The 15,577-nt window shown below is 27.5% G+C and overlaps 1 protein-coding gene across 1 annotated transcript; it reads left to right on the forward strand.

Moving 5' to 3' along the window:
• Nucleotides 1-10,679: 10,679 nt before the first annotated feature.
• LOC109603083 (uncharacterized) lies at nt 10,680-11,691 on the forward strand. The gene is made up of 2 exons (XM_020019540.2): nt 10,680-10,820; nt 11,301-11,691. The coding sequence occupies exons 1-2, from the start codon at nt 10,777-10,779 to the stop codon at nt 11,638-11,640; spliced, it is 384 nt and encodes a 127-aa protein (XP_019875099.1). The 5' UTR covers nt 10,680-10,776; the 3' UTR covers nt 11,641-11,691.
• The last annotated feature ends 3,886 nt before the right edge of the window (nt 11,692-15,577 follow it).

Below are 15,577 nucleotides of genomic sequence, written 5' to 3' on the forward strand. Positions count from 1 at the left end.
GGTAATATACAATTTACATTCATCGCCGACACTTGACAAATTACAGGTTACCTGTATTTACATTTTGAATTGATCTGTTTTAAGCCAACATCAGAACATCACCATTAATATTAATTTGCTATTTGTTTTTCGTCTAAAGAATGTGAATAATATGATTGTATATAACTTCCTCATATTTTATTTCCTAAACACAAAAGGAAGGACAATAAAAGAAAAAATATCTATACAATTCAATAAAGATAAAAACAATGTAAATGACATTAATTATAAAAAATGTCTTTGATCAAAATAAACAGAAGAATCTTGAAATAACAAATGCTAAAAAACTGAAATAAATGAAGAACTTAAATGAATACTTCTAAAAATACAAAGTCTCCCCAAAATGTATAATAAAATGCACTGTAAAAATGTGTATGAACAAGTCAAATGAAGAAATTGAGTGAATACTTGTAAAATTCAAAAGATTTACTCCAATTCTCCCTCTACATCTCTGAATTTTGTTAATAATATTGAAAAGTTTAATTAAATGCACTGTAAAAATGTTTATGAACATGTCAAATGATGCAATTGAACGAATACTTGTAAAATTAAGTTTTTCTTCAATTTTAATCAGAAAAACTCTAGTGAATTTGAATTTTGTATATAATATTGAAAAGTAAAATAAAATGCACTGTAAAAATGTTTATGAACAAGTTAAATAAAGAAATTGAACGAACACTTGTAAAATTTAAATGCTTTTCTTTAATTTTAATCAGAAAAGCTTTACTGAATCTAAATTTTGTATATAATATTGAAAAATATAATAAAATGCACTGTAAAAATGTTTATGAACATGTCAAATGAAGCAATTGACGAATACTTGTAAAATTATAAATCTTTTCTTCAAATTTAATCAGAAAAGCTCTACTGAATCTGAATTTTATAAATAATATTGAAAAGTATAATAAAATACACTTTTAAAATGTTTATGAACAAACCAAGTGAAGAAATTGAACGAATACTTGTAAAATTTAAAAGCTTTTCTACAATTTTAATCAGAAAAGCTTTACTGAATCAAAATTTTGTTAATAATATTGAAAAGTTTAATAAAATGCACAGTAAAAATGTTTATGAACATGTCAAATGATGCAATTGAACGAAAACTTGTAAAAATTTAAAAGCATTTCTTCAATTTTAATCAGAAAAGCTTTACTGAATCTAAATTTTGTACATAATATTGAAAATATATAATAAAATGCACTGTAAAAATGTTTATGAACAAGTCAAATGAAGAAATTGAACGAATACTTGTAAAATTTAAAAGCATTTCTTCAATTTTAATCAGAAAGGCTTTACTGAATCTATATTTTGTACATAATATTGAAAAATATAATAAAATGCACTGTAAAAATGTTTATGAACAAGTTAAATGAAGAAACTGAACGAATACTTGTAAAATTTAAAAGCATTTCTTTAATTTTAATCAGAAAAACTTTACTGAACCTAAATTTTGTACATAATATTGAAAATATATAATAAAATGCACTGTAAAAATATTTATGAACAAGTCAAATGAAGAAATTGAACGAATACTTGTAAAATTTAAAAGCATTTCTTCAATTTTAATCAGAAAGGCTTTACTGAATCTATATTTTGTACATAATATTGAAAAATATAATAAAATGCACTGTAAAAATGTTTATGAACAAGTTAAATGAAGAAACTGAACGAATACTTGTAAAATTTAAAAGCATTTCTTTAATTTTAATCAGAAAAACTTTACTGAACCTAAATTTTGTACATAATATTGAAAATATATAATAAAATGCACTGTAAAAATGTTTATGAACAAGTCAAATGAAGAAATTGAACGAATACTTGTAAAATTTAAAAGCATTTCTTCAATTTTAATCAGAAAGGCTTTACTGAATCTATATTTTGTACATAATATTGAAAAATATAATAAAATGCACTGTAAAAATGTTTATGAACAAGTCAAATGAAGAAATTGAACGAATACTTGTAAAATTTAAAAGCATTTCTTCAATTTTAATCAGAAAGGCTTTACTGAATCTATATTTTGTACATAATATTGAAAAATATAATAAAATGCACTGTAAAAATATTTATGAACAAGTCAAATGAAGAAACTGAACGAATACTTGTAAAATTTAAAAGCATTTCTTCAATTTTAATCAGAAAGGCTTTACTGAATCTAAATTTTGTACATAATATTGAAAAATATAATAAAATGCGCTGTAAAAATGTTTATGAACAAATCAAATGAAGAAATTGAACGAATACTTGTAAAATTTAAAAGTTTTTCTTCAATTTTAATCAGAAAAGCTTTACTGAATCTAAATTTTGATAATAATATTGAAAAGTTTAATAAAATGCACTGTAAAAATGTTTATGAACATGTCAAATGAAGCAATTGAACGATTACTTGTAAAAATTTAAAACCATTTCTTCAATTTTAATCAGAAAAGCTTTACTGAATCTAAATTTTGTACATAATATGGAAAAATATAATAAAATGCTCTGTAAAAATATTTATGAACAAGTCAAATGAAGAAATTGAATAAATACTTATAAAATTAAAGTATGTTTTCAATTTTGATAAGATAATGAGAAAAAACTCTGTGAAAAATGTTTGTACAGAATTCCTATGGAATAAATTTATTTTTGAAACGTGTCGTGGAAAGTCGGATTAGGAAATGCGAAGTGCATTAGTTCGATGTGTGCCAGATTTTCCATTTGTCCACCCCACACCTCCATAAATCAAAAACCGAAACACGGCACATTAAGAAAATGAATGCAAAAGATGCGGACGTGAAATACGGCCGAGTTAAGACTTTGTTTTAATGCGGCCGTGGATTTGTGGCGTTCGTCCGTTCTGGTTTCGGTCGCGCAATCACTAAATCACGCCGCGGACCCGAGTCACGGAGCAGCGGCAGCTTTTTGCTTTTAAAATATTTTCTACATAACGTAACTATCCACTTAGCCAGAGACCGAGCGGACATATGTGACAACTCTCCATTCCGCTACAATGAATCACAAATTTAATCTCGCAAATGGAAACCGACCGCATTTCGCCACGGCGACGAACGGCCATATTGCCCCGCGCATACGTCATCCTTTTTGGTAACCTCAAATATGTCCGGCATAAATATTGATGGGGCCCTTAGACGGTTCTTCGCTCCCGATATCAATCCAATTAACCAGAATTAGGGTCTGCTCCAGACTTGAGACATTTATGAAATTATTACTTTGTATACATCAAACAGCTCCTTTTATACTTGATTGAAATGATCCAAGTCTTTAAGAAAGCAACAAACCAACAACTTTGTTTAAAAATGCTTCTTTTAATTTATAATTTGATGGCTTCAAGTCCTGTACTTTCAGTCTTATGGTTAAGTAAATCCAAGAATGAACCTTGGTCACCATGAAAGTCATTTGTCTGTAAGAGTTGACCCTAAGAAGACAAGAAGAAAGTTTCAAAACCTTGAAACTCAATTATTGTCATTAAAAATTAACCGTCACACCGTCTAGGGTTTTGTTCAGTGTTCACAATTTCGATTGTTTATTGGTAAAACAAATTCATCCGACACTTTATCACAATTTGCTCCATTTAACTGGCTTCCTTGGGAAGAGCCACGGTCCCGTTTAGCGGCGACGACACCCCCCTTATTCGGGAGCAGCGCACTTCTCGTATTAAGGGGCCAGTGATGAACGAACGGGGGGTGCATACATTTCAGGCAACCCATACATATGTATATCTTCAAATTGATTTGTCACGGACGAGCCGGATAGCGGTTGTTATGTTTTTTAGAATGATAACAATCAATTAGTAAGACAGATTCAGAATTAAATCATTTTAAATTACATGTGAAAATGTTTTCACAATAAAAATTCTATGTTATGGTTATGTCTTATATTTAAAAATACTACATAAAATATTTTCCTAACAACAAAAATGATTTTATTTAAATAATGTGATTAACAAAATTCGAGGTAAACATTTTTAATTAATTAAATATAAAACAATGAAATATATACATTACAAATTTACAAGTAAAAAACTTTCGAAAATATTTGAAAATTTAATTTTTATTTAAAATAATTTAAATAACAAAAAAAATTATAAGGAAAATCATGATAAAAAATTTTAAGCAGTTAATACTAAAAATTATTATACATTTTTTTAGTCAATTAAATAAAAAGCCACAATGAAACAAAAAAACCTCAAAATTAGTTATAAGATAAAAAAAATCACCTTTTAAATATTAGAGAGTGTTTGTTTAATAATTAATAGAAAGATACAGTCAAATGAAGCAACTAAAATCATTTTAAAAATGTTTAGTCAATTAAATAAAAAGCTAAAACAAGAAATGCACATTTAAACTTAAGAAAAACAGTTTTTTGTTTAAAATTATGTAAATAATAAAGAGAATTTTAAAATAATTGTAATGCAAGTATTTAACTAAATTTAACAAAAATATTCAGAAACTAAAATTGTAAAAGTGTCAATTATATAAAAAGCTCCAATAAAATGCAGTATCTTCAAAAATATTTAAAAACAAGGAAAGCACCTTTAAACATTACAAAATTCTTTTTATTTCAAATTATATAAGTAATAAAGACAATTATAAAAAATTGTAATAAAAGTACTTCAGCAAGTTTAATAGAAATATTCAGTCAAATAGAAAGTTTCATAATGTAAAAATGTTTAGTCAATTAAATAAAAAGCTCAAATGAAATACAGAAACTTCAAAAAGACCTATAAAACAAGTTTTTTGTTTAAAAGTATGTAAATAATAAAGAGAACTATAAAAAATTATAATAAAAGTATTTAAAATAATTTAAATGAATAAAAAGTTTCAATGAAACGCAGAATCCTTAAAAATATTTATAAATCAAGGAAGGCACTTTTTAAAACATTACAATAAGATGTTTTTTTGATTAAAAATTGAATAAATAATAAAGAAAATTATAACAGAAAATTATAAGTTGTCTTTAAACAATGAAAATAGCAAAGAATAGTACAATAAAATTCATTAAGTTAAGCAAATAATATAAAAATACCTGTAAAACTGGTGGATAACATTTCACCCATTTTAATAACAAAAATCTTGCTTTTTATGAATTATTTGTTTCTTCCTTGTTAAACAAATAAAGTAATTATCTGTTATATTAAACCATGTGCACGTAAAATTAACAAAATATAAACATTAATACATAAATCCATATATCAAAGCTTTTGACATTAGTTAAAATTCAATATGCGATATTGTCCGTAACATGTTTTGTGTCCTTAATTTATTAATTTAATTGTAATTAGTTTAAAATATGCAAAACAAATTTATTACAGTGAAATTGCATTGTGTTGCGTCGACAGTTTATTGAATTATCGCCATTTTATTTAAATAAACACATGCGAAACAATGCCGAATCCATAATCCAATATTTTCTGTTGATTTTTGAAAAGTGCAAAAAATTCCAGTAATTATTGTTGAGGGTGCAGCGGAAAAATAAACGAATGATGAGATTTCCCATCGTTTTTCATACTATACAGTTTGCAGGCGACAAATCTAGTTTTTGCCGCGGCAATATTTTTTCGTACGCAGCACAAATGTCAACGTGTGCCGATTCGTAAATGTTTATTCAGCAGAACGTTCGATAAGTTTGTCAGGTGCCATAAATTTCCCCCGCGACATAACGATGATGTGATGAGTTAAAAGATTGGATTTTTGAAATATCACCGCCAATGCTAAAACAATCCAAATGAATTATTACCATCAAACTCTAATTCATCCCCATTTGTTACACGTCACACTTTTTAACTTCCTGATTGTTTTTGTTAAATTTTAATTTTATTTATTTAACGGCCCAATTTGTGATTGATTAGTTTGACAGTATCTAAATACATAATTCCCCGATTGATTCAAATTATTCGGTTCCTCTTCATCCCCCATCCGCCCATCCCAATGAATCAGACGGCGGTCTCGCAAATTTTTCTCCCGCTCGCGCTTCCTCCGATAAAAGGACGCAACACTAAATAGACGAAATAAAATATTAAATACGATTTGTATCAGAAATTTATTAGCGGAATGTCGGGTTCAGATAACTTTCTATTGCTAAATACAGTCGTCAATGTTTTTCGAGGGGGTCCATCATCCGGACGCGGTTGGGGTTCCTTAAATGTTTTCGCCTTCACACGCGCCGTCGGGGTGTCGGAATCGGATTAGGGCCCTGAATAAAAAAACGGGGAACGAGACTGTTTCGAGCTATTTATGTTTCATGTGTAATATTGCACAGACAAATGAGTTTCAATAAAAAATGAAAATTGTCTGTTGGTCTACGTCGCAAAAAGTCTGAATGGATTGAGTCAATCAATTTCTAATGTTCTTTTACATATTTTACTAATTTATCGTTTTATATATTTTTAAATAAAAAAAATTAGAAAGGCTAAAAGCAATAAATGAGGCACTTTCAAAAATTAATAAAAAAGTACTAAAAAAATTAATATAAACAATTATTAATAATTTAAATAAAAAGTCACCTTAATTATTTTATATCATGTTAAATTATTTATTTAGTTAGTTTTATTTAAATATTATAATAAGGAAGACTTATTAAATTATTTAATTTAATATTTATTTAAATATATTGGTCTAGATTATACAAAACCTGAAAGAATTAATCATTAAATATCTTCAGTTTTTTGTATATCTTAATAAAATATCAATTTATTTAATTTCAAATGAACAATGTAATATGAAAGTCTTTTTATAGATAATTAGCAAAGTAAATAAAGCACCAATTTATTTAATTTATTGATTATTTAAATATGTTGGTCCTAATCACCTAAAACCTGGATAATTTCGTTACTCATTTTCCTCAGTTCTTTTTATGTTTTAGTTATTTTTATGTAAATATTATAAAAAGAAAGACTTGTTACAAACAATTTTTATATAAACAAGGCACCAAATTATTTAATTTATTATTTATTTAAATGTATTGATCTAGATCACACAAATATGGAAGATTTATGTTCAGTTTTTTGTATATCTTAGTAAAATATAAATTTCTTTATTTTTAAATGAACAATATAATATAAAAATCTTTTTCTAGTTAATTAGCAAAGTAAATAAAGCACCAATTTATTTAATTTATTGATTATTTAAATATGTTGGTCCTAATCACCTAAAACCTGGATAATTTCGTTACTCATTTTCCTCAGTTCTTTATATGTTTTAGTTATTTTTATGTAAATATTATAAAAAGAAAGACTTGTTACAAGCAATTTTTATATAAACAAGGCACCAAATTATTTAATTTATTATTTATTTAAATGTATCGATCCAGATCACACAAAAACTGGAAGATTTATGTTTAGTTTTTTGTATATCTTAGTAAAATATCAATTTATTTATTTTTAAATGAACAATATAATATAAAAATCTTTTTACAGTTAATTAGCAAAGTAAATAAAGCACTAATTTATTTAATTTATTGAGTTTTTAAATGTGTTGGTCCTAATCACCTAAAACCAGGATGATTTCGTTATTCAATTTCCTCAGTTCTTTATATATTTTAGTAATTTATTTATTTAATTATGTTTATTTAAACATTACAGTAAAAAAGACTTGGTTGATTTAGTCATCCAATTTCTTCAATTCTTTATATATATTATTATATATATAGAAATAATTCTAATTTGGAACTTTTTAAAAACGAAAAAAAATATATCACAATGAAATAATATAGGCATTTATACCGAAGCAATAAAATAAACAAAGCACCAATTTATTTAGAGCATTACATGAAACCCATAGAGCAAAACGGATAAACATTTCATCGTCATAATAACCGCAAGCTCACTTCCATTAGTTAATAAATGTGCAAGTGCGAATGCCCATTTGGTGTGGCGGTGGTGTTTTCCGACGGGGCGAAACTAAAATCTCCCGTCATATTCGGCTGCATGGTGTAACAACTTAGTACTCCAATCAATCTAATAGATCCGTTCAACGATACCAATAACTCAACAGTTCGCACTCGTCGAACTCAACGTTATGTCGTCGAGCACTAAGGGTTGGAATTGTTGGTGGCAAATCCGTGAATATGGCTGTATCGTATATTATCATAAAACGTCGTTTATTAGATTTATTAAATCATATTTCCGAATTGAAGCCGGTTAAAGAGAGAGGTAATCATTTTTAGAGGACGCTTATGGATGTGCACGGTTTCTCTAATTCGATTGACTGGGGCAGTTTTGCGAAAAAATCGTACGTAGTGTCGACGCCATTTCGGCCGGATTAAATTTTCAATATGTGATTTCGGTGAGTAGCATATTTTCTGCTGATTTATTAATTTTGTTTAATGAATATTTTGGGATTACTGATCAAATCAGTTCGGCAATAAACGCTGCCATAAATATTAAACGGCGATATTAACAATTAAATTAAATAATAAAACTAAATAATATATTATTTTTCGTTTTTAATTAATAACACTTAAAGTATTCAGTAAAATCAATATAATTCAACAAAATAGACAATAAATACGTATTGTATATTTATTTAAAAACAGGTTTTTGTTTATAATTCTTACAAAAAATCTTAAAAAATATTTTTTTTTTCTGAAAAAATTAATAATTAACAAGAATTTATGTTTATAAAAAATAAAAATTTTAACTTAATATGGGATAAATTATAAAAATGGATACCAACTATTTTCATGTATCCACCATAAATCTCCCTTTGTCTAATTTAAATAAGGGAATATATTTTTTCACAGATAAATATTTTTTTCGATTTCCCATAAAATTATTTACACCGATCCGAGGTTGGCCCATTTATGGTCAGTACAAGCCATTACATTATCAATGTGCCATAAAACCGACCGAAACATCCATACCATAAAACCTAAATCGCCAATAAAAAAGTAAATTTTAAATCTAGGAAAACAAAATAAATCAAATGAAGTGGCCGGGAGCCTGGACGGTTCCCATGGGTCTCTGGATGGAAAGCGGGCATGTAAAATAAGAGGGCATTGTCGATATTGGTTCCGGGGGTTCGTAGTTGGTCAGAGGCCAATATGTGCTGTACGAAAATAGCTTTCAGGAAAATATGGAGCTGCGAGTATTGAATTTCCGCCCACAAATATTGCATATTGGCCGGCACTTTATCACCGTACACTTTTCGAATCGGAGGTGAACGAAATATGCTGATGTCCGATGGATAAATTGGACTTTTCATTCTTGTGTCTTGTTAAAGAGAATTTCTCTTTTGTACTTTTATATCTTGTATCAGATAATAAGTTGTTAAATTTATATTGGAGGCTACATAAGATCCTGACCAATCAAATTGATGAGGAGCAATCCATTTAATGATGTTCATTGTTTCAGTACTAATTAATTGAAGAATAAATAATAGGTAATAGGAAATCTCAAAAAATAGTCAACCAAAACTTGTGAATTTCAAATTGGAAACCAAAAAACATAAGATCCTGACCAATTAAACTGATGAGGAACAGCTCGTTTAATGATGTTCATTGACTCAATATTAATTAACTGAAAAATAAAACTGGGTAATAGGAAATCTCAAAAAATAATCAACCAAAACGTGTGAATTTCAAATTGGAAACAAAAAAATAAGATCCTGACCAATTAAATTGATGAGGAGCAATTAGTTTAACGATGTTCATTGACACAGTATTAATTAACTGAAAAATAAAACTGGGTAATAGGAAATCTCAACAAATAATCAACCAAAACTTGTGAATTTCAAATTGGAAACCAAAAAACATAAGATCCTGACCAATTAAATTGATGAAGAGCAATTGGTTTAATGGTATTCATTGACTCAATACTAATTAACTGAAGAATGAAACTGGGTAATAGAAAATCTCACAAAATAATCAACCAAAACGTGTGAATTTCAAATTGGAAACAAAAAAATAAGATCCTGACCAATTAAATTGATGAGGAGCAATTAGTTTAACGATGTTCATTGACACAGTATTAATTAACTGAAAAATAAAACTGGGTAATAGGAAATCTCAACAAATAATCAACCAAAACTTGTGAATTTCAAATTGGAAACCAAAAAACATAAGATCGTGACCAATTAAATTGATGAAGAGCAATTGGTTTAATGGTATTCATTGACTCAATACTAATTAACTGAAGAATGAAACTGGGTAATAGAAAATCTCACAAAATAATCAACCAAAACGTGTGAATTTCAAATTGGAAACAAAAAAATAAGATCCTGACCAATTAAATTGATGAGGAGCAATTAGTTTAACGATGTTCATTGACACAGTATTAATTAACTGAAAAATAAAACTGGGTAATATGAAATCTCAACAAATAATCAACCAAAACTTGTGAATTTCAAATTGGAAACCAAAAACATAAGATCCTGACCAATTATATTGATGAGGAGCAATTCGTTTAATGATGCTCATTGACTCAATACTAATTAACTGAAGAATGAAACTGGGTAATAAGAAATCTCAAAAATAATCAATCAAAACTTGTGAATTTCAAATTAGAAACCAAAGAGATAAGATCCTGACCAATTAAATTGATGAGGAGCAATGATGTTTAATAAACTGAAGAATAAAACTGGATAATACTCAATCTGGAAAGTTAATCAGCCTAAAACTGAAGAATTTTAAATTGGAACCCAAACAATAGGTTGAAGAAAGAAGAAGTTGAAATAACATGTAATGTCAATGTCAAGAAATGATGACAAGACGACTCACATCATCTAATAGGCAACTTAGAAAATGAAGAAGTGTATTGCAAAAAGAAGGGTACCCTGGAATAAAGGGTAAGTAATATTAATATCATCTAAGATTTTTACGTATTTCATCTCAGTCGTATATGAAGATGACTGTTTTAAAATATCTCACTTAAAAGTAATTGACTAGCCAATAAATTTTGAGGTTAGATTGATTAATGTCAGTTATATCAGCTTACAACTAACTAATTGGTATGTAAATTATTGTATTTGTGTATTTTATATTAATACTTGGTAACACCTCTATAAAAAACATAAAATTGACATAATAATAGTATAATTATTAGTTATTCTGTAAAGAAAACACCCCCTAAGGGAAAATTTGATGTTTGAATGTTCACTAAAGTATTTTATTGTGTTAAAAACTATCTGCTTTGCCCTAATAGCCAGTTGATGAGTATTTAAATTGATGTGCCAGTCAGTTATTAGCACTATTAGCATCAGTTTCAACAAGGCCTTCATTAGTTCTAAATCTGTTAAAAATCAATTTCTATAAAAGTTCATTTTTAGGTTAAAAAGAAAATCATACAAATATGCCAAGATGGTTATCCAAGATGCCCCACTGAAAAAATTGAGCAGTGCTGAAAGAAGAAGCAAAGAAATATCAATGGAAAGTTCCTCCACGCAGAATTCTTCCGGAAGCCGGACCTCAAATCAAATAAACGTCAATCAAGAGGTCTTTAACTCAGGTGGCGTGCTTCAAAATGCCACTCCAGCAAGGAAAAGCCTAAAGGCAAAAAGAAGGCTTCATCAGCAAACTGATGTTAATGACTATCAGTTATGGAAAGAGTGTTTTGAAAAGCTCAATTCCCAATCTAGGAGGTGTTCAACACCAGTTAGGTTTGTATAACATATGTATGTCAGTTTAGACATGTGTTAAATAAATAGACAATTTAAAAAATTATTGAGTTTTATTAACTGTCAGGGCGACAAGAAGTTACCAACATAAACCAACAAAAAATAAATAAAAACAGGCAAAGAGAAACAAGGAGACGCGTAGACACTCGGGGCAACATCAAAAATGTATTTTCCATAGATTATTCGGTCTGAGATATTTTCCCATTATAAATCGTTTAGCGTTTCGGGGGTTATATGACGCTTGGTAATATAGCGGAAAGCGACCGAACAACCTCGGTCGCAGCTCCGGGCTATCGGTATAATGAACTGAAATAACTGCTCTTCCTGTTTTATAAACGCGTCCCTTCTTTCCTCTCTTTCCGACACATGGATCCCGCTACGAACTCCTTCACAGTGACGCGAAACCAGGAAAAATGCTTTACTAGCCGACAAAAAAACAACTAGATACATTATTTGTAAAAAATGTTCTTACAAGGGAATGATGGGATTAGACACGAAGTCAAACTTTAAATTTGAAAGATTACTCTGTTTGAAAAACATTTATTTGATGAGAAAAATTAATTAAAGTTAGAGAATATCAATCAATGAATCTTGCTAAACCTAAAAAGTTGAACTAATAAGTCAAAAAGAAAGGTACTTACATAGGAATGATGAAATTTTCAGACAAATCGTTTGAGTTCAAATTCAAAATGTTACTTCAGTTGTATAATATCTATCTGCTAAAAAACTATAAAGAAAAAAGAGTACATTCATTGATTGATATGTTGATTATTCATCACAGAAGAAAGTAGTAGAAAATCTAAATCTTGAAATCTTTAAATAAGCCAAAAAGAGAAATGGGTTTCTACTCCTCAACTTTTTACCTATATGTAAAAATTCTTTCATGAAATTGAAAAAATTATCATACAAAATATCCAAAATTTAATTCAAAAAGTTACTATAAGTCTAAACTATGAAAAGATTAAGAGAAAAGAATATATTTCTTGATGGTGAGTATTTATTATGGAAGAAAGAGTAAATCAATATCAATTGTCAATCAATAAATCCTGCTACATCTAAAAAGTTGAACTAATAAAACAAAATGAAAGACACTTACATAGGAATGATGAAATTTTCAGACAAATCGTTTGTCAAATTCAAAAAGTTACTTCAGCTGTAAAATATCTATCTGCCAAAAAGTTATCAAGAAAATGGGGTATATCTATTGATTGATCTCTTGAGTATTCATCATAGAATAAAGTGCTAGAGAATCTAAATCTTGAAATTTTTAAACAAGCCAAAAAGTTTCTACTCTTCAACTTTTTACGTAATAAATTAAAAAATATATATGTAAAAAATCTTTCATGAAATTGAAAAAATTATCATACAAAATATCCAAAATTTAATTCAAAAAGTTACTATAACTCTAAACTAAGAAAAGATTAAGAGGTAAGAATATATTTCTTGATGGAGAGTATTTATTATGGAAGAAAGAGTAAGGCAATATCATTTGCCAATCAATAAATCCTGCTACATCTAAAAAGTTGAGCTAATTAAACAAAAAGAAAGACACTTACATAGGAATGATGAAATTTTCAGACAAATCATTTGAGTTCAAATTCAAAAGTTACTTCAGCTGTAAAATATCTATCTGCCAAAAAGTTATCAAGAAAAAGGGGTATATTTATTGATTGAAATGTTGAGTATTCATCATAGAAGAAAGTGCTAGAGAATCTAAATCTTGAAATTTTTAAACAACCCAAAAAGAGATATGGGTTTCTACTCTTCCACTTTTTACCTTGTATACTAAAAATATATATATATGTAAAAATTCATTCATGAAGTTGAAAAAATTATCATACAAAATATCCAAAATTTAATTCAAAAAGTTACTATAAGTCTAAACTAAGAAAAAGTTAAGAGAAAAGAATGTATTTCTTGATGGTGAGTGTTTATTATGGAAGAAAGAGTAAGACAATATCAATTGTCAATCATTAAATCCTGCTACATTAAAAAAGTTGAACTAATAAAACAAAAAGAAAGGCACTTACATAGATGATGAAATTTTCAGACAAATCGTTTGAGTTCAAATTCAAAAGTTGCTGCAGCTGTAAAATATCTATCTGCCAAAAAGTTATCAAGAAAAAGGGGTATATTTATTGATTGAAATGTTGAGTATTCATCATAGAAAAAAGTGCTAGAGAATCTAAATCTTGAAATTTTTAAACAACCCAAAACAAGATATGGGTTTCTACTCTTCAACAATTAAAAAATATATATATGAGAAAATTCTTTCATGAAATTGTAAAAATTATCATACAAAATATCCAAAATTTAATTCAAAATGTTACTATAACTCTAAACAAAGTAATGAATTAATGAAACAATTTTATCCTTCGTTTTCAAATATGAGCAGAGATTTGGTTGTTTCGTCGCATGGTGCGGATTCGGTTGCCGAAACGGCCGCGAAACACTTGACAATCAATTCGGCAGACCGTCGATTCGAGTGGAGAATGGGAATTTTCGGAAATACGATTACTGTCACTCCAAGTGGTTTCGGCTTAATATGGCTTAGATCGCAGGTAAGCTGATTACAACTAGCCTTAATGATCGCCGAGAATTCGACGGTCGGTTTTGTTAACTACGTCCTTGGGGTACTTGAATTATTTTTTTTTTTTTGCGTGTTGAGTCACAAAATCACGTAGATGTTAAAATGTATGGTTTTTTTTACTGTTGGAAATTAATTGCGTCACATAAATCAGTAAGAAAAACGCTTGTAATTTCTCAAAAAAGCCCACTTTTTAATTAAACCCGTTCCAATTAATTAAATTTAGTTACACCGTGCCGCGCACTAAAATGAAACATGCCCCTTCCGGTGGTGCCATTTTCTTAATTCGGTATTCAATGTGGGTTTCGTTCAGATATTAAGCAAGACAGAAGATGGTATCGCGGCCGAATCACTCCTAAGTGATACCAAGACAACTTGGCACTAAGTGCGCCATTTTCCTTTTAATTATGATGAGATGCTTAATTGCCTAACGTGCTGTTTCTGCTGTTACCGGGGGATTTTCTCTGGTACACTGCTAAAAATATTCAACGGTGTTTTTGAGGACTTCATTAAAGAATGTAAGAAAATATTGGTCAAATTTAATTTACATTAATTAGGCAATATTTTTTCACAATTAAATACCGTTTGATCATTTATTAAATTTTTAAGAATTATTAAATCTAAGAATTTAGATAATATTATTTATTAAAACTACTATCAAATAGTCATTTCAAACTGTAATTTCTATGATTTTTATATATTTTCTCCTAAATAAAAAGACAAAAATGATGATATATTTAGTATCATTTGAATATTTATTAAAAAATATAATTCCTGAATTGTATTTTTTATCAATTATATTAATATGTTAATAAAAAGCAATATATACTTTTTCTAATATAATATTTCTAATATTGTAAGATTTTAAATATGTACATTTTTTATATAAATATTATTAGAATTTTTATTTCTATCCAATTACATTTAAAAACAATTGAAGAATTAATTATTTAAGTACTATGAAAATTAAATAAATGATATTCTTTTATATTTTTTTTAAAATACTGAGATTTATTTGAATATCTATATAAAGATATATTTTTTTTTTTTAAATATTTTTTATATATTATAAAATATTTAGTTAATATTTGAATTTGTGAGAACAATATTTCAATATAAAAATTATTAGAATTTTTTTTAAATGTGTGTTTTCATTACGTTTACACTAAAAATCCTATGAAAACTATGACAAGTAAATATTTAAAATAAATTTAATAAATTTTTATTTAAAGATCTTTAATTCTGTCAATTTTAATTACAATCTCTCAATTTTAATTATTGTAATTATTATTATCAATTAATCAATTGAACTTTAATTTATTATTGTGTCCATATTATTCTT

Source organism: Aethina tumida, chromosome 4 (assembly GCF_024364675.1).
Source record: "Aethina tumida isolate Nest 87 chromosome 4, icAetTumi1.1, whole genome shotgun sequence".
Classification (NCBI taxonomy): domain Eukaryota; kingdom Metazoa; phylum Arthropoda; class Insecta; order Coleoptera; family Nitidulidae; genus Aethina; species Aethina tumida.

Bases quoted from the DNA above. Each gene is read 5' to 3' on its own strand.
- LOC109603083 (XM_020019540.2), top strand. From the start codon at position 10,777: ATGAAGAAGTGTATTGCAAAAAGAAGGGTACCCTGGAATAAAGG. The intron at 10,821-11,300 runs GTAAGTAATATT...GTTCATTTTTAG, and splicing joins AGGGTACCCTGGAATAAAGG to GTTAAAAAGAAAATCATACA.